The sequence below is a fragment of the Zea mays genome, chromosome 6 (genome assembly GCF_902167145.1).
Source record: "Zea mays cultivar B73 chromosome 6, Zm-B73-REFERENCE-NAM-5.0, whole genome shotgun sequence".
Taxonomy (NCBI): domain Eukaryota; kingdom Viridiplantae; phylum Streptophyta; class Magnoliopsida; order Poales; family Poaceae; genus Zea; species Zea mays.
The window spans coordinates 88,730,432-88,750,601 of NC_050101.1; the positions used below are offsets into that span (position 1 = coordinate 88,730,432).

The 20,170-nt window shown below is 45.6% G+C and overlaps 1 protein-coding gene across 1 annotated transcript; it reads left to right on the forward strand.

Moving 5' to 3' along the window:
- The first annotated feature begins 18,156 nt into the window (after positions 1-18,156).
- On the forward strand, positions 18,157-19,618 carry LOC107282093 (Caffeoyl-CoA O-methyltransferase1). Its single transcript, NM_001320647.1, has 5 exons — positions 18,157-18,361; positions 18,460-18,539; positions 18,621-18,765; positions 18,898-19,029; positions 19,132-19,618. Exons 1-5 carry the CDS (start codon positions 18,236-18,238, stop codon positions 19,423-19,425), a joined length of 777 nt encoding a protein of 258 aa, NP_001307576.1. The 5' UTR covers positions 18,157-18,235; the 3' UTR covers positions 19,426-19,618.
- The last annotated feature ends 552 nt before the right edge of the window (positions 19,619-20,170 follow it).

Below are 20,170 nucleotides of genomic sequence, written 5' to 3' on the forward strand. Positions count from 1 at the left end.
ATTCTTTTGGATATATATGCATAATTTGACGGGTTACCTATTTAGATAACCTTTCCAACCTTATTCCTTGATCAAACCTAGGAATTATACTTTACCTTCGTAGCTATGCTATTGCTACAACTTAACTTTATGCAGTCACTCCCGCTTATGATATTAATGTTCCAAATGGTAAGTTTACATTATTGTTGTTAACCCAATGGTTAAACAAGATTATTGCATATTAATTGGAACATGGAGTGACCACCCGGGAAAACAGTGCTACCATGAGAACTATCATGACTCTGGTCTTGGCTAAATAACTAGGGAAGTCTTATGTTGGGTGTTGGTCGTGGTCGATAGGAACGGGGGCATCTGGCAAGCTCTTATAGTTCCGGCTCAGGCAGATTGGATATGGGCATAGTTCCCAAAGCTTTACCCTGTAGTCTGGACTATAAGTTGGTTACGGTAGGTGTGCCTTATGCAGTTTGACCATTTCCAGCATCTGCGTAATGAGGACTCTGGGAAGAAGCCTCGTAGTGAGACCCTGGCCATTCACCTCGGAAGTTAATACGGGTCTAGCTAACTCGGGCTAGAAGGGAATCGCGACTCATGGGTAAAGATGTGCCACCTCTGCAGAGTGTAAAACTGATATATCAGCCGTGCTCACGGTTATGAGCAGCCTGGACTCCTCACATGATAATTGAACTTGAAGATGGAAATAAATCGAGATCCGATGATCTGCCAATGGTTTGCTTAAGTGGTTTCACTTAAGTGTTTTTTATATACTCTTATAACTTTGTTTAATGGGAATACTTGGGATTCACACTTATTAGTAAGACAGATGTTGTTAATAAAATGTTGACCAACTAAAATGCTTACTGCTCAACCTTGGCCTCACCTTGTTAAACATGCATTAGTTTTTCCCCCACTTGCTGAGCCCCGACCATAAGTGAGCTCACCCTTGCTTAATTTTTATCAGAAGTTGCAGATGAAGTTATGATGCTGGACTCCATGGATGCTAGTCTAGTGATACCCCCGGTCATCTTCCTGTGGATGGATGTCCTTGTTTCGCTGTACTTTGATGAATAAAGGTTAAGACATTATGTCTGTTCGAAGTGTAATATGTTAATATAATCGTTATTTACGCTTTTATGCATTGTTCTTTTGATATATTACACTTGTGACGTCAACATATGTGTAGAAATAGATCCTGGCACACATATGCTATGCACCCGGCTCTGCCCCTTAGAAACGGGTGTGACACCTAGCAACTACTTTTTCATTCTTACAAAAAATTGCAAAAGAAGTATTGCAAGCATGGTAAATTGTAGAAGGTTCATTACATACTTTCCTAGGCACATGATACACAACATGATTTCTCCTAGGTTTACTTCTACCATGCACAAAAGTAGAGCTAGAAGCAAACATAGCATGTGAATTAAAGACATCATGATCATAACTCCTATGAGCATTTCTAGAAAATTTTCTATCACTATAAATGAAAGCATGATTCCTTTGAGCACTATTAGCCATAGGGGCCTTCCCTTTCTCCTTGTTGAGAACGGGAGCCTTTTGGCTTGTTAAGTTCTTAGTTTCCTTTCGAAAACCAAGTCCATCCTTAATAGAGGGGTGTCTACCAATAGTCTAGGCATCCCTAGCAAATTTTAGCTTATCAAAATCAACCTTGCAAGTCTTAAGTTGAGCATTAAGACTTGCCACCTCATCATTTAATTTAGTAATAGACATAAGGTGTTCATTACAAGCATCAACATCAAAATATTTACATCTATTACAACTACTAACATGCTCTACACATGAACTAGATTTATTTGCTTCCTCTAGCTTGGCATTTAAATCATCATTTAAACTCTTTAAACTAGATACAGTTTCATGGCAAGCAGATATCTCAGAAGACAGCACTTCATTTCTCTTAAGTTCTAAGGCAAGAGACTTTTGAACACTAACAAATTTGTCATGTTCCTCATACAAAATGTCCTCTTGCCTCTCTAGCAGTCTATCTTTTTCATTTAAAGCATCAATCAACTCATTAATCTTTTCTACTTTAGCTCTATCTAATCCTTTGAACGAGCAAGTATAATCTACTTCATCATCACTAGAATCCTCATCACTAGAAGTAGAGTACTTGGGGGAATCTCGAACATTCACCTTCTTTTCCTTGGCCATGAGGCAGGTGTGGCGTTCGTTGGGGAAGAGCGAAGATTTGTTGAACGCCGAGGCTGCCAATCCTTCATCGTCGGAGTCGGATGAAGAGCAGTCTGAATCCCATTCTTTGCCAAGGTGAGCCTCGCCTTTCGCCTTCCTGTAGCTTTTCTTCTTCTCCTTCTTCCCATGTCTTTCTTCCCCCTGGTCATTTTCATTATCGGGACATTGAGCAATAAAATGACCAGTCTTACTGTATTTGAAGCAGGAGCGCTTTCCCCTTGTCTTATTCTTGTTGGGGTACTCCTTGCATCGTTTTAGTGCGGTCTTGAAGCGCTTGATGATAAGCGCCATCTCATCTTCGTTGAGGCTAGCGGCCTCCACTTGTGCCACCTTGCTTGGTAGCGTCTCCCTGCTGCTGGTTGCTTTGAGGGCAACGGTTTGAGGCTCGTGGACGAGGAGTGGACCGTTTAGAGCGTCGTCCACATATCAAGCCTCCTTCACCATCATGCGCCCGCTCACAAACTTCCCAAGAATCTCCTCAGGTGTCATCTTGGTGTACCTGGGATTCTCACGAATAAGGTTAACAAGATGGGGGTCAATTACCGTGAATGACCTTAGCATAAGTTGGACGACGTGGTCCGTCCATCTTGTGCTTCCATATAGCTCCTAATCTTGTTGACTAGGTGAAAGGGAAATAGGCTTACACCTTTTCCTAATTGATTTTGGTGGTTGAATTGCCCAACACAAATATTTGGACTAACTAGTTTGCTCTAGACTATAAGTTTTACAGGTGCCAAAGGTTCACAATAAACCAATAAAAAGACCAAGAAAGGGTTCAAACAAAGAGAGAAAAAGACAACCGAAGTGTGCCCTGGTCTGGCACACCGGACTATCCGGTGTGCCACCGGACAGTGTCCGGTGCACCAGAGAATTCCAGTCTAAACTTGTCACCTTCGGGAATTCTGGGGAGCGCTCCGCTATAATTCACCGGACTGTCCGGTGTAGCACCGGACTGTCTGGTGCGCAAGTGGAGCAATGGCTACACAGCACCAACGGTCGTATGCAACGAACAGTTAATGTGATACAGTGCGCACAGAAGTCAGAGCAGAACCAGAAGGCGCACCGGACAGTGAATAGTAACTGTCCGGTGCACCACCGGACTGTCCGGTGGTCCAGAAGTCAGAAGCTCCAACGGTCGAACCCTAACGGTCGAACCCTAACGGTCGGGTGATGTGGCTGGCGCACCGGACAGTGTCCGGTGGCGCACCGGACTGTCCGGTGCGCCATGCGACAGCAGCCTCCACCAAACGGCTAGTTTGGTGGTTGGGGCTATAAATACCCCAACCACCCACCATTCATTGCATCCAAGTTTTCAGCCTTCACACCTCATACAAGAGCTATAAACATTCAATACAAGACACAAACAAAGAGATCAAATCCTCTCCCAAGTCCGGAATCACTCCAACCAAATTAGTGACTAGAGAGAGAGACTTTTGTGTTCATTTGAGCTCTTGCGCTTGGATTGCTTTTCTTCTTCCTCCATTTCTTGTGTTCAACTCACTTGTAATCAAAACAAGAGACACCAAGTTGTGGTGGTCCTTGTAGTGGACTTAGTGTCCCATTTGATTGAAGAGAAAGGCTCACTCGGTCTAAGTGACCATTTGAGAGAGGGAAAGGGTTGAAAGAGACCCGGTCTTTGTGACCACCTCAACGGGGAGTAGGTTTGCAAGAACCGAACCTCGGTAAAACAAATCATTGTGTCATCTATCTTATTTGTTTGAGATTTGTTTTTTGCCCTCTCTTTCGGACTCAACTTTAATTCTAACGCTAACCCCGGCTTGTAGTTGTGCTTTAAGTTTGTAAATTTCAGATTTGCCTATTCACCCCCCCCCCCCCTCTAGGCGACTTTCAATTGGTATCAGAGCCCGGTACTTCATTAAGAGCCTAACCGCTCGAAGCGATGTCGGGAGATCACGCCAAGAAGGAGATAGTGATCGGCGAGAACAAGCCTACAAGCCCCACCAAGTCTACAAGCCACGGGAAGGCTCCATCAAAGGAGTCCGGCAACAAAAAGAAGGAAGGATCCCCCTCGTGCATTAGGACGCACAAGGATGGCGAAAAGAAGAAGAGAATGAAGAAAGTGGTCTACTACGAGACCGACTCTTCATCGCCCTCTACATCGGGATCCGACGCCGCGTCCGTCAGTTCTAAGCGCCAAGAGCGCAAGAAGTATAGTAAGATCCCCCTACGCTACCCTCGCATTCCTAGACCTACTCCATTACTTTCGATCCCATTAGGCAAACCACCGACGTTTGACGGTGAAGATTATTCTAGGTGGAGTGATATGATGAGATATCACCTAACCTCACTCCACAAAAGTATATGGGATATTGTTGAGTTTGGAGTACATGTACCATCCGTAGGGGATGAGGATTATGATGAGGACGAGGTGGCCCAAATCGAGCACTTCAACTCTCAAGAAACTACTATACTCCTCACCTCTCTAAGTTGAGAGGAGTATAATAAGGTGCAAGGGTTGAAGAGTGCAAAGGAGATTTGGGATGTACTCAAAACCGCGCACGAAGGAGACGAGGTGACCAAGATCACCAAGTGGGAAACGATCAAGGGGGAGCTCGGTCGCTTCATGCTTCACCAAGGGGAGGAGCCACAAGCAATGTACAACCGGCTCAAGACATTGGTGAACCAAGTGCGCAACCTCGGGAGCACCAAATGGGATGACCATGAGATGGTCAAGGTTATTCTTAGATCACTCGTATTTCTTAACCCTACTCAAGTTCAATTAATTCATGGTGATCCAAGATATAAACTAATGTCTCCTGAGGAAGTTATAGGAAAATTTGTGAGCTTTGAATTGATGATCAAAGGCTCCAAAAAGATCATCGAGCAAGGCGCCTCCTCCTCCGTACCCGAGGCACAACCCGTTGCATTCAAGGCAATGGAGGAGAAGAAAGAAGACTCTACACCGAGTAGGATCCCCATCGACGCCTCCAAGCTCGACAACGAGGAAATGGCGCTCATCGTCAAGAGCTTCCGCCAAATCCTCAAGCAAAGGAGGGGGAAGGACTACAAGCCCCGCTCCAAGAAAGTTTGCTACAAGTGTGGTAAGCCCGGTCATTTTATTGCAAAATGTCCATTATCTAGTGATAGTGACAGGGGCGACGACAAGAAGGGAAAGAGAAGAGAAAAGAAGAGGTACTACAAAAAGAAGGGCGGCGATGCCCATGTTTGCCGGGAGTGGGACTCCGACGAGAGCTCCACCGACTCCTCCGACGAGGACGCCGCCAACATCGCCGTCACCAAAGGCCTCCTCTTCCCCAATGTCGACCACAAGTGCCTCATGGCAAAGGACGACACGAAGAAGAAGGTAAAATAGAGATCCTCCACTAAGTATGCTACTTCTAGTGATGATGCTAGCTCTAGTGATGATGAGGATAACTTGCTTACCCTTTTTGCCAACTTAAACATGCAACAAAAAGAAAAATTAAATGAATTAATTAGTGCCATTCATGAGAAGGATGAACTCTTGGATAGCCAAGAGGACTTCCTAATTAAAGAAAACAAAAAGCATGTTAAAGTTAAAAATGCCTATGCTCTAGAAGTTGAAAAATGTGAAAAATTAACTAATGAGCTAAGCACTTGCCACGATGTTATCTCAAACCTTAGAAATGAAAATGCTAGATTAATTGCCAAGGTTGAGAGTTCAAATGTATGTGATGATTCAATTACCAATCTTAGAAATGATAATGCTAGTTTAATTGCTAAGATTGATAAATTGAATGCCTCTCTCTAGCCTTAAAATTGAGAATGAAAAATTAATTGCTAAGGCTAAAGACTTAAATATTTGCAATGATTCCATTTCCAATCTTAGAGATGAAAATGCCATATTACATGCTAAGATTGTTGAATTAAATTCTTGCAAACCCTCTACGTCTACCGTTAAGCATGTTACTATTTGTACTAGATGTAGAGATGTTAACATTGATGCTATTCATGATCACATGGCTATGATTAAACAACAAAATGATCATATAGCAAAATTAGATGCTAAAATTGCCGAGCATGAATTAGAAAATAAAAAATTTAAATTTGCTCTTAGTATGCTTTATAGTGGGAGACGCCCAAGCATTAAGGATGGCATTGGCTTCCAAAAGGGAGACAATGTCAAGCTTAATGTCCCTCCTAAAAGATTGTCTAACTTTGTTAAGGGCAAGGCTCCCATGGTTCAGGATAATGAGGGTTATATTTTATCCCCTTCCGGTTATCCCGAACACAAAATTAGGAGAATTCACTCTAGGAAGTCTCACTCTAGCTCTAATCATGCTTTTATGTATAAGAGTGAGGCATCTAGTTCTAGGCAATCAACCCATGCTAAATTGCCTAAGAAGAAAACTCCTATAGCATCAAATGAACCTAATATTTCATTTAAGACTTTTGATGCTTCTTATGTGCTCACTAACAAATCAGGCAAAGTAGTTGCCAAATATGTTGGGGACAAACACAAGGGGTCAAAAACTTGTGTTTGGTACCCAAGGTGCTTGTTTCTAATGTCAAAGGACCCAAGACCGTTTGGGTACCTAAGAACAAGGCCTAAATTTGTTTTGTAGGTTTATGCATCCGGGGGCTCAAGTTGGATCATCGATAGCGGGTGCACAAACTACATGATAGGGGAGACGAAGATGTTCTCCTCCTACGAGAAAAACCATGATCCCCAAAGAGCTATCACATTCGGGGATGGAAATCAAGGTTTGGTCAAAGGATTGGGTAAAATTGCTATATCTCCTGACCATTCTATTTGCAATGTTTTTCTTGTAGACTCTTTAGATTATAACTTGCTTTCTGTTTCTCAATTATGCAAAATGGGTTACAACTGTCTTTTTACGGATTTAGGCGTTACTGTCTTTAGAAGAAGTGATGATTCAGTAGCATTTAAGGGAGTGTTAGAGGGTCAGCTATACTTAGTTGATTTTAATAGAGCTGAACTCGACACTTGCTTAATTGCTAAGACTAACATGGGTTGGCTCTGGCACCGCCGACTAGCCCATGTTGGGATGAAGAATCTTCATAAGCTTCTAAAGGGAGAGCAGATTTTGGGACTAACCAATGTTCATTTTGAGAAAGACAGGGTTTGTAGCGCATGTCAAGCAGGGAAGCAAGTTGGTGTTCATCATCCACACAAGAACATCATGACGACCGATAGGCCGCTTGAGCTACTCCACATGGACCTATTCGGCCCGATAGCTTACATAAGCATCAGCAGGAGTAAGTATTGTCGTGTAACTGTGGATGATTATTCTCGCTTTACTTGGGTGTTCTTTTTGCAGGAAAATCTCAAACCCAATAGACCTTAAAGGGATTTTTGAGACGAGCTCAAAATGAGTTCGGCTTAAGGATCAAGAAGATTAGAAGCGACAACGGGACGGAGTTCAAGAATTCACAAATTGAAGGCTTTCTTGAGGAGGAGGGCATCAAGCATGAGTTCTCTTCTCCCTACACGCCACAACAAAATGGTGTAGTGGAGAGGAAGAATAGAACTCTATTGGACATGGCAAGAACCATGCTTAATGAGTACAAGACTTCGGATCGGTTTTGGGCCGAGGCGGTCAACACCGCTTGCTGCGCCATCAACCGATTATATCTTCACCGAATCCTCAAGAAGACATCATATGAACTCCTAACCGGTAAAAAGCCAAATGTTTCATATTTTAGAGTCTTTGGTAGCAAATGCTTTATTCTTGTTAAAAGAGGTAGAAAATCTAAATTTGCTCCTAAGGCTGTAGAAGGCTTTTTTACTAGGATATGATTCAAACACAAGGGCATATAGAGTCTTTAACAAGTCCACTAGACTAGTTGAAGTTTCTTGTGACATTGTGTTTGATGAGACTAACGGCTCTCAAGTAGAGCAAGTTGATCTTGATGAGCTAGATGATGAAGAGGCTCCATGCGTCGCGCTAAGGAACATGTCCGTTGGGGATGTGTGTCCTAAGGAATCCGAAGAGCCTCCACAAGCACAAGATCAACCATCATCTTCAAATCAAGCATCTCCACCAACCCAAGATGAGGATCAAGCTCAAGATGATAAAAATGAAGATCAAGAAGAGCCACCTCAAGAGGAGGACAATGATCAAGGGGGAGATGCCAATGATCAAGACAAGGAAGATGATGAGGGTCCAAGACCGTCACACCCAAGAGTCCACCAAGCAATACAACGAGATCACCCTGTGAACACCATCCTCGGCAATATTCGTAAGGGGGTAACCACTCGATCTCGTGTTGCTCATTTTTGTGAACATTACTCCTTTGTGTCTTCTATTGAGCCATACAGGGTAGAAGATGCATTAAGGGATTTGGATTGGGTGTTGGCAATGCAAGAGGAGCTCAACAACTTCACGAGGAATGAGGTATGGCATTTAATTCCACGTCCTAACCAAAATGTTGTAGGAACCAAGTGGGTCTTCCACAACAAGCAAGATGAGCATGGTGTGGTGACAAGGAACAAAGCCCGACTTGTGGCCAAGGGATATTCACAAGTCGAAGGTTTGGATTTCGGTGAAACCTATGCACCCGTAGCTAGGCTTGAGTCAATTCGTATATTACTTGCCTATGCTACTTACCATGGCTTTAAGCTTTACCAAATGGACGTGAAAAGTGCCTTCCTCAATGGACCAATCAAGGAGGAGGTCTATGCTGAGCAACCTCCCAGCTTTGAAGATAGTGAGTACCCTAATCACGTCTATAAACTCTCTAAGGTGCTTTATGGGCTCAAGCAAGCCCTAAGAGCATGGTATGAATGCCTAAGAGATTTTCTTATTTCTAATGACTTCAAAGTCGGAAAAGCTGATCCTACTCTTTTCACTAAAACAATTGCAAATGATTTGTTTGTATGCCAAACTTATGTTGACGACATCATATTTGGATCTACTAACAAATCTACTTGTGAAGAGTTTAGTAGGATCATGATTCAAAAATTCGAGATGTCTATGATGGGGGAGTTGAAGTATTTTCTAGGATTTCAAGTCAAGCAACTCCAAGAGGGCACCTTCATTAGCCAAACAAAGTACATTCAAGATATTCTTACAAAGTTTGGGATGAAGGATGCCAAGCCCATCAAGACACCCATGGGAACTAATGGGCATCTCGACCTCGACACGGGAGGTAAATCCGTAGATCAAAAGGTATACAGGTCGATGATAGGATCATTACTCTATTTATGTGCTTCACGAACGGATATTATGCTTTCCGTATGCATGTGTGCAAGATTCCAAGCTGATCCTAAGGAAGTTCACCTTAGGGCCGTAAAACGAATCTTGAGATATTTAGTTTATACTCCTAAGTTTGGCCTTTGGTACCCCAGGGGATCCACTTTTGATTTAATTGGTTATTCATATGCTGATTGGGCAGGGTGTAAAATTGATAGAAAGAGCACATCAGGGACTTGCCAGTTCTTGGGAAGATCTCTGGTGTCTTGGGCTTCTAAGGAACAAAATTCTGTAGATGTTTCTATCGCCGAAGCCGAGTATATTGCCGCAGGCCATTGTTGCGCGCAATTACTTTGGATGAGGCAAACCCTTAGGGACTATGGTTACAAATTAACCAAAGTTCCTCTCCTATGTGATAATGAGAGTGCAATCCACATGGCGGATAATCCCGTTGAGCATAGCCGCACTAAACACATAGCCATTCGGTATCACTTTTTGAGGGATCACCAACAAAAGGGGGATATAGAGATTGCATATATTAACACTAAAGAACAATTAGCCGATATCTTTACCAAGCCTCTAGATGAGAAAACATTTACCAAACTTAGGCATGAGCTAAATATTCTTGATTCTAGGAATTTTGATTGATATTTTGCACACATAGCTCATTTATATACCTTTGATCATATCTCTTTCATGTGCTATGACTGATGTGGTTTTCAAGTGTATTTCATGCTAAGTCATAGATTGAAAGGGAAATGGAGTCTTCAGCGAAGACAAGGCTTCCACTCCACTCCATCGAATTATTCATCCTTCGTCGTCGCTTCACACCGCTCTCCAATTTGGTATAATCTTCACTCCTATATTATTTACCAAGGGGGAGAAAGTTTGTCACAAGGGCTTATATTTCACTCACAAGTATCCGTTTTTGGTGATTCATGCCAAAAGGGGGAGAGTATTAGCCCAAAGCAAAAGGACCGCACCATCACCAATTTCAAAATGTCTTTCAAATTTGTATTAAAAGAAAAGTTGTTTTCAATTGGTATCTTATGTTGATATAATTTCAAATTGGTATACCCTCTTCAAAATTAATATCTAAAACCCTCTTGAACACTAAGAGGAGGATTTCATTAAGGGGGAGTTTTGTTTAGTCAAAGGAAAAGCATTTGAAACAGGGGAGAAAATTTCAAATCTTGAAAATGCTTCTCAAAATCTTATTCATATACCTTTGACTAATTGCAAAAGAATTTCGAAAACATTGCAAAACAAAACAAGTGGTGCAAGCGTGGTCCAAAATTTTAAAAAGAAGAAAACCATCCATGCATATCTAGTAGAAATAATTATTGGTTTCATTCCAAGCAAACTTTGCACCTACCTTATGCAAACTAGTTCAATTCTGCACTTTTATATTTGCTTTGGTTTGTGTTGCCATCAATCACCAAAAAGGGGGAGATTGAAAGGGAAATAGGCTTACACCTTTTCCTAATTGATTTTGGTGGTTGAATTGCCCAACACAAATATTTGGACTAACTAGTTTGCTCTAGACTATAAGTTTTACAGGTGCCAAAGGTTCACAATAAACCAATAAAAAGACCAAGAAAGGGTTCAAACAAAGAGAGCAAAAGACAACCGAAGTGTGCCCTGGTCTGGCGCACCGGACTGTCCGGTGTGCCACTGGACAGTGTCCGGTGCACCAGGGAATTCTAGTCTGAACTTGTCACCTTCGAGAATTATGGGGAGCGCTCCGCTATAATTCACTGGACTGTCCGGTGTAGCACCGGACTGTCCGGTGCGCCAGCGGAGCAACGGCTACACATCGCCAACGGTCGTCTGCAACGAGCAGTTAATGCGCTACAGTGCGTGCAGAAGTCAGAGCAGAACCAGAAGGCGCACCGGACAGTGAACAGTAACTGTCCGGAGCACCACCGGACTGTCCAGTGGTCCAGAAGTGAGAAGCTCCAACGGTCGAACCTTAATGGTCGGGTGACGTGACTGGCGCACCGGACAGTGTCCGGTGGTGCACTGGACTGTCCGGTGCGCCATGCGACAGCAGCCTCCACCAAACGACTAGTTTTGGTGGTTGGGGCTATAAATACCCCCAACCACCCACCATTTATTGCATCCAAGTTTTCAGCCTTCACACCTCATACAAGAGCTATAAGCATTCAATACAAGACACAAACAAAGAGATCAAATCCTCTCCCAAGTCCGGAATCACTCCAACCAAATTAGTGACTAGAGAGAGAGACTTTTGTGTTCATTTGAGCTCTTGCGCTTGGATTGCTTTTCTTCTTCCTCCATTTCTTGTGTTCAACTCACTTGTAATCAAAACAAGAGACACCAAGTTATGGTGGTCCTTGTAGTGGACTTAGTGTCCCATTTGATTGAAGAGAAAGGCTCACCCGGTCTAAGTGACCGTTTGAGAGAGGGAAAAGGTTGAAAGAGACCCGGTCTTTGTGACCACCTCAACGGGGAGTAGGTTTGCAAGAACCGAACCTCGGTAAAACAAATCACCGTGTCATCCGTCTTATTTGTTTGAGATTTGTTTTTCGCCCTCTCTTTCGGACTCAACTTTAATTCTAACGCTAACCCCGGCTTGTAGTTGTGATTTAAGTTTGTAAATTTCAGATTTGCCTATTCACCCCCCTCTAGGCGACTTTCACCAGGGTCTTGAGCCTGTTGTATGTTTGTGTTGGCTCCTCTCCCCTGATCATCGCGAACCTTCCCAACTCGCCTTCCACCAACTCCATTTTGGTGATCATGGTGGCGTCGTTTCCCTCATGTGATATCTTGAGGGTATCCCAAATTTGCTTAGCGTTGTCCAAGCCACTCACCTTGTTGTATTCATCCCTGCACAAGGATGCTAGCAAAACAGTAGTAGCTTGTGCATTCTTATGAATTTGCTCATTAATAAACACAGGGTTATCTGTACTATCGAAATGCATTCCATTTTCCACTATCTCCCAAATACTAGGATGGAGAGAAAACAAGTGACTACGCATTTTGTGACTCCAAAAAGAGTAGTCTTCTCCATCAAAGTGTGGAGGTTTACCGAGTGGAATTGAAAGCAAATGAGCATTGGAATTGAATGGAATATGAGAATAATCAAAAGAATAATTTTGATTAACCAGTTTCTTTTTAGACGAGTCATCGTCGTCGTCTCTTGGTGAAGAAGAGGAGGCGTCGTTATCGTAGTAAATGATCTTCTTGATCCGCCTCTTCTTCTTCCTGTCCCTCTTCTTGTGACTCGATCCTGAGTCAATGGGCTTGTCATCCATTGGCTCGTTGAAGAGGGACTCCTTCTACTTGTCGTTGACCACCATCCCCTTTCCCTTAGGATCCATCTCTTCAGGCGATTAGTCCCTTAAATGAAGAGAACGACTCTGATACCAATTGAGAGCACCTAGAGGGGGGGTGAATAGGTGATCCTGTAAAATTCAACACTAATAGCCACAAAACTTTGGTTATGAAGGTTAGAACGGTTAAGTGGCTTGAAACAAGCTCTTGTGAACACATACAATCAAAGAGAAAACAATCACAAGAGACACACGATTTTATCCCGTGGTTTGGCCAAGTAACACTTGCCTACTTCCACGTTGTGGCATCCCAATGGACGAGGGTTGCACTCAACCCCTTTCAAGTGATCCAATGATCAACTTGAATTCCACGACTTTTCTTGCTTTTCTCTTTTTCCCGTTTGCGAGGAATCTCCACAAGTTGGAGTCTCTCGCCCTTACAACAAAGATCACAATGAAAACACAAGAGTAAGGTTGGGAGCAACACACACAAATCTACAGCACACACACGCACACAAGCCAAGACTTGAGCTCAAGATGAAGCACAAAGAGTTCACAACTAGAACGGAGCTCAAATCACTAACACGATCGATCAAGTGCGCGGAGACGGAGTGTGGGAGTCTTAGAATGCTTAGTGAATGCTTGGGTGACTCCTCCATGCGCCTAGGGGTCCCTTTTATAGCCCCAAGGCAGCTAGGAGCCGTTGGAGGCCAACAAGGAAGGCTATCCTTGCCTTCTGTCGGGTGGCGCACCAGACAGTTCGGTGCACCACCGGACAGCTACTGTTCATGTCCGGTGCGCGATCTCCTTCCTATTCTGGCACAGACGACCGTTGCAGATTCGTGGCAGTTGGCGCACCGGACACTGTCCGGTGCCCACCGGAAAGTCTGGTGCCCCCTGCTGACCGTTGGCGCGGGCCACGCGTCTCCCGCGGATTGCGCGACCGACCATTGCGCTGGCGGCCGTTGGCTCACCGGACAGTCCGGTGCACCACCGGACAGTCCGGTGAATTATAGTCGTGCGCCACCAAACATTCCCGAGAGTGGCCTGTTCACCGGAGGCTGGCCTGGCGCACCGAACACTGTCTAGTGCACCACCGGACAGTCCGGTGTGCCAGACTGAATTGAACTTCGGCTGTTCACAGCCAAGTCACTTGCAATCCTTTTCTTCTTTTATTTTCTCTGTTTCTAGCACTTAGACAAACTATGTTAGTACTCAAAACAATGTACTAAGTTTAGAAACGTACCTTGTTACATGATTTGCACCTTTTGCTTGTTTGGCACATAATATCTCACTCACTATGTGTTGGACACTTAATCACCAAAACAATATAGAAATGGCCCAAGGGCACATTTCCCTTTCAGCTTGGCTTGGCCTTTTTATTTTCCAATCTTATTCTCAAGTGCTTTGTAAGCGAAGCAAGAGACACCAAGTGTGTGGTGGTCCTTGCGGGGTCTTAGTGACCCGTGAGATTAAGGAAGAAGGCTCACTCGGTCTAAGTGACCGTTTGAGAGAGGGAAAGGGTTGAAATAGACCCGGTCTTTGTGACCTCCTCAACGGGGACTAGGTTCTTTGGAACCAAACCTCGGTACAACAAATCACCGTGTTCACTCGCCTTGATTCTTGTTTGATTTGTTTCCCCTCTCTTCGGACTTGAATCTAATTCTAACGCTAACCCCGGTTTGTAGTGTGTGTTTAAAGTTATAAATTTCAAGTTTCGCCTATTCACCCCCCTCTAGGCGACTTTCAGTCATGATCTCCCTCTTGGCGTGATCTCCAGACATCACTTCGAGTTGGTTAGACTCTTAATGAAACACTGACTCTGATACCAATTGAAAGTCGCCTAGAGGGGGGTGAATAGGCAAAACCTGAAATTTATAAACGTGAATACACACTAAGGCCATGGTTAGCATTAGAATTAAATCCGAGGTGAAAGATTGTTTCTCTTGCCACGAGTTGCTCAATTGATACAGATGACGTTTGGGAGCAAACTCAAAACAATATTGGCAAGGAAACTTTAGAGAGAGGAAAGAGGGCAAACAAATCAAATGGAAATCAACACAAGTGGACACGATGATTTGTTTTACCAAGGTTCGGTTCCAAAGAACCTAATCCCCGTTGAGGAGGCCACAAAGGTCGGGTCTATTTCAACCCTTTCCCTCTCTCTCAAACGGTCACTTAGACTGAGTGAGCCTTCTCTTAATCACTCGAGTCACTAAGACCCCGCAAGGACCACCACACACTGGGTGTCTCTTGCTTAGCTTTACAAAGCACTTAAGAATTGGAATGAGAAAGGAAGAAGGCAATCAAAGCAACAAGAGCGCAAATGAACACAAAAACTCTCTCTCTCTCAAGTCACTAAGTGGTGGAGTTGATTTTGGGACTTGGAGAGGATTTTGATCTATTGAATGTGTCTTGGAGTGGAGTCTTTTGCTCTTGTATTGAATGATGAATTTAGAACACTTGGATGGCTTTGAATGAGATGGTTGGGGGTATTTATAGCCTCCAACCACTTCCTAGTCGTTGGCAAAGTCTGTTATCGATGGGCGCACCGGACAGTCCGGTGGCGCACCAGACATTCATTGTTCACTGTCTGGTGCGCGCCACGTCAGCACATTCGTTAGGGTTTGGAGCTGTTGACCGTTGGAGTCGTTTGTCTTTTTGCTGCACCGGACAATCCGGTGCCACACCGGACAGTCTGGTGACCTCTGGCTACTGCGCGGCACTGTTCACCACTGTTCATCTGAGCAGTCGACCGTTGGCGTGCAGGGAGTCGTTGCTCTGCTCGCTCACCGGACAGTCTGGTGGCACACCGGACAGTCCGGTGAATTATAGTGGAGCGCACCCGAAGAAACCCGAGAGTGGCTGGTTTGCTGGCTGCCAAGCCTGGTGCATCGGTAGTGTCCGGTGCGCACCGGACAGTGTCTAGTGTGCCACTTGGCAGCACACTCTCAGTCTTGCTCCATTTTTGATTGAGTCCTTAACTGAATTTCTTTCTTGGTTTATGCTGAACCTTGTGCACTTGAGATACATGTCATCTAGACAAACTAGTTAGTCCACATGGTTTGCGTTGGATGTCAACCACCAAAATCGATTATAGGAAATGATTAAGTCCATTTCCCGTTCACATTCTGCTCGTTATGTTAATACACATGAATTACCTCTTCATACTATGCAAAAACCCATGGTAGTAATCACCCCTAAATGGCCTATTGTAGCAAATTTTATGAGCAACAGATTAACAATAACAATCATAGGAAGGGAATTCTGGTCCATGCCCATAGTGTTAGAAGAGAGCAGTATAGATCTGATTCTTGGCATGTCATGGTTGAGGAAAGTGAAAGTAATTATACATTGTGCTAAGGGAACTGTAGAACTCACTAGTCCAAAAGGAGATAGATTTGAAGTCATGATTACCTTAACCCCATCCACCAGACCCGCCATTTATCTAGTAGATGGTAAATTTGTGGACAGACATATTCGTGTGGTTAGAGAGTTGCCAGATGTTTTTCCACAAGAGTTACCCGGAATGCCACCAGATAGGGATGTGGAGTTTGTTATTGATCTCTTACCTGGGACCGCTCCTATGTCTAAAAGGCCATACAAAATGTCAGTTGAACAATTAAAAGAACTTAAGAAACAACTAACATAGTTACAGGAGTCAGGATATATTCGTCCGAGTTCCTCATCTTGGGGAGCACCGGTTCTGTTTGTTCAGAATAAGGATGGTTCCCCGACGACGTGTGTTGATTACAGATCACTTAATGATGTCACAATTAAAAATAAGTACCCCTTACCCTATATTGAAGATTTATTTGATCAAATGAGAGGTGCCAGGGTATTCTCTAAAATTGATCTCAGATCAGGTTATCATTAGATGAAGACCAGGCCTTCGGATATTCCCAAGATGACTTTCTCTACCCGATACGGGCTATATGAGTTCACTGTCATGTCGTTTGGCTTGACTAATGCACCAGCCTACTTCATGAATCTGATGAACAATGTGTTTATGGAGTATCTTGATAAGTTCGTCATGGTATTCATCGACGACATTCTAATTTATTCCAAGAATGATGGTGATTATGAGGAGCATTTGTGGTTAGTGTTGCAGAAGTTAAGAGATAATCAATTCTATGCTAAGTTCAGCAGGTGTGAGTTCTGGCTTGATGAGGTACCATTCCTTGGGCATATTATCTCCAATGGTGGAATATCAGTGGATCCGGCTAAAGTGAGGGAGATAATAGGATGGAAGATACCGAGCTCAGTCACTGAAATCCAGAGTTTTCTAGGACTCGCGGGTTATTACCGGCGTTTTATTGAGGGATTCTCCAAGATAGCCAAGCCTATGACCACACTATTGGAGAAGTGAAAAGAGTTCAAGTGGACACATGCTTGTCAAGAGAGTTTCAATCAGCTGAAGAAAAAGGATAAATTACTTAGTTGGGAAAAAGGGTTACTTGCTCTAGTTGAGTTAATGGTTGCTTGTTCTGAGTTCCTATTGATGAGCTTCTCCGTGGTACGGAAATCTTGAGTGTTGTGATGTGCCTTATATCATGGTTGGGCCGGTACGGCAAGAACATCGGTCTACCATGCTTTAAGGTGGACCCTACCTAACTTTTGATATTTGAGCACGGTATGTCCTAATCTAAAATTATTCTATGTCGTGTTAGGCCTAAAAATGGACTAAACCGTGCCCATGCGGCATAGTGTGACTTTTAACTCTAGTCAGCACAGATTAACTAATAAATATAAAAGAAAAAAATATTTTTTAGATGGAAACTGGTTTTATTATAGGAGAGATTTCCCACGACCCGAACAACCGGACGGATGATGATTGATGCACGGAAATCGGAAAGCAAGAGTGGGTTGGTGGGTGGGTCCGTCCCCAGCGAGCCGCGGCAGGCACCAATTGGCCACCAACAACACGTCCCCGGTGGCCGGTTTGGTCTCCGTAGGAAGCAACCCGCCGCGGCCGGGCAGGGCCCAGCACTCTGCCAGGTCGGTCAGAGTCAGCCGCGCGCGCTGTTCTTCCCACAATCCACACCCACCAACCCCTCTCCCCACACTCGTCAACCACGGCCACGCTCGCTGGGCACCATGGCCACCGGGCAAACGGGAACGGGAGGCTGAAGGCCTCTTCACCAAACGCACGGATCAGGTCATCAGACCAGTGGCCAGCCTACCGCTGCGCACTGGCACGGCGCACCTATGCCCGGGTCCGGCAAGCCTAACCACACCAACCAACCCACAGGGCCACACCCACACCGACCGTGTCCGTCCGCTGACGCGCCGGGCCCGGACCCCGTCGCTCGCACGACCGACTGCTTCTTCACCTTCACGTTGGCCATATTTGAGTAGCGTCACATTGGCCGTCGCGTTGGCCTACTTGGCAGTGGATGCCAAGCTCTCACATGGCTCATCTTCGCCTTCGCCTTGCCGCCGCGCGTTATATAAGCCGCCCCGGCAGGCAAGGTCGGTCAATCCAGCAATACCCGAGTACCCGACGCGCTAGCTAGTTCTATTGCCGCACCCCAGATCTCCAGGAGGGACTCGTTCGTTCAGCTAACTACACTGCACGCAATGGCCACCACGGCGACCGAGGCGGCGCCGGCGCAGGAGCAGCAGGCCAACGGCAACGGCGAGCAGAAGACGCGGCACTCCGAGGTCGGCCACAAGAGCCTGCTCAAGAGCGACGACCTCTACCAGGTAAACACTCCGATCCTGCCTGCCCATTTCCGGCCTCGCGCTCTAGATCTTATCTTCCGTGACTCGAATCTGACCGGGGGAAGAATCACTTCCACCAGTACATCCTGGACACGAGCGTGTACCCGCGGGAGCCGGAGAGCATGAAGGAGCTCCGCGAGATCACCGCCAAGCACCCATGGTATGTTCCGCTTTCCCGGGCCGATCTCTCGGCGGCGACCTAGCTGCTGGACAGATCGAGATCTGAAAAAATGGCGTGCAGGAACCTGATGACGACCTCCGCCGACGAGGGGCAGTTCCTGAACATGCTCATCAAGCTCATCGGCGCCAAGAAGACCATGGAGATCGGCGTCTACACCGGCTACTCCCTCCTCGCCACGGCGCTCGCCCTCCCGGAGGACGGCACGGTCCGTCGTTGTTCCCTCCCTTTTCTCAGATCTGCCACCCCACCTCCCTGAAGGCGAAGCAGCTAGCGGTCCTCCCACTGATAAACCAAGGATTTCTCTCTCCCTCTCTTTGTTGTTCGTCCCGCCCCGCAGATCTTGGCCATGGACATCAACCGCGAGAACTACGAGCTGGGCCTGCCCTGCATCGAGAAGGCCGGCGTCGCCCACAAGATCGACTTCCGCGAGGGTCCCGCGCTCCCCGTCCTCGACGACCTCATCGCGGAGGTACGAAATGGCCAGGCCGCCAGATCTGTGCTTCTTCGCCTATATCGATCGAGTAGAAGTTGACATGACATCTCGGACCCGTGTCTGTCTGCATCTGCGCAGGAGAAGAACCACGGGTCGTTCGACTTCGTCTTCGTGGACGCCGACAAGGACAACTACCTCAACTACCACGAGCGGCTGCTGAAGCTGGTGAAGCTGGGCGGCCTCATCGGCTACGACAACACGCTGTGGAACGGCTCCGTCGTGCTCCCCGACGACGCGCCCATGCGCAAGTACATCCGCTTCTACCGCGACTTCGTGCTCGTCCTCAACAAGGCGCTCGCCGCCGACGACCGCGTCGAGATCTGCCAGCTCCCCGTCGGCGACGGCGTCACCCTCTGCCGCCGCGTCAAGTGAAAACATGGCCTGGCCTGGCCTGCCCCACCACCGCCACCGACGGCGCCGCCGGCCGCATCCTCATTCCAATCATAATAGACGACCCGCAGCATTAATTATCCACCGGCTTTTTTTTTGGCTCTTTCTTGCCCCTGTAATCTTTCTCCTCCTCTTCCTTCTTGGGAATTGTCGCCGCCGTTTCGATACGTAAATCACGAGATCGGTAATACAGTAATGCTCCTCAATTTTACAATATACTCCTACTATTACTACTGCTACCGTGGATGGTTTTGTTCTCTGTGCTTGGTACATCTCATTCCATGCGCGCCGTGAAGTTTTACCCCATCGGTCGATGCTACCACCTCTTTTTGACAGAGATGGCAAACCTGAAACCCAGTTCCGCGCATGTTCACCGACAGCGACACCGCCGTGCAGATATTTGCTGCTAGTATATAGCATGGCATCTGTGTGTGTACCTTGCCGAACGACATTTGGTTGTCAACAGACAGAACCATCTGCGCCAGAGCTAGCCCAAGTTGAGTGCGCCCATGTGGTCAGTGGCCTGTGGCCATGTGCCGATGTGGATAGAATAGAACAAAAGATAAGAAAATTCAACCACAACGCAGTGCTGCATTAATAGAAAGAAAAAGGCATCTCTTTTTTTTTTCCCTTCCTTCTCAAAGTCCAACACCCAATGCCCCGAAACTGCAAACGAAATCCTAGAGCAGGCCTACTCTCGTAGACAGACCATAGTTTTGGCAAAGAA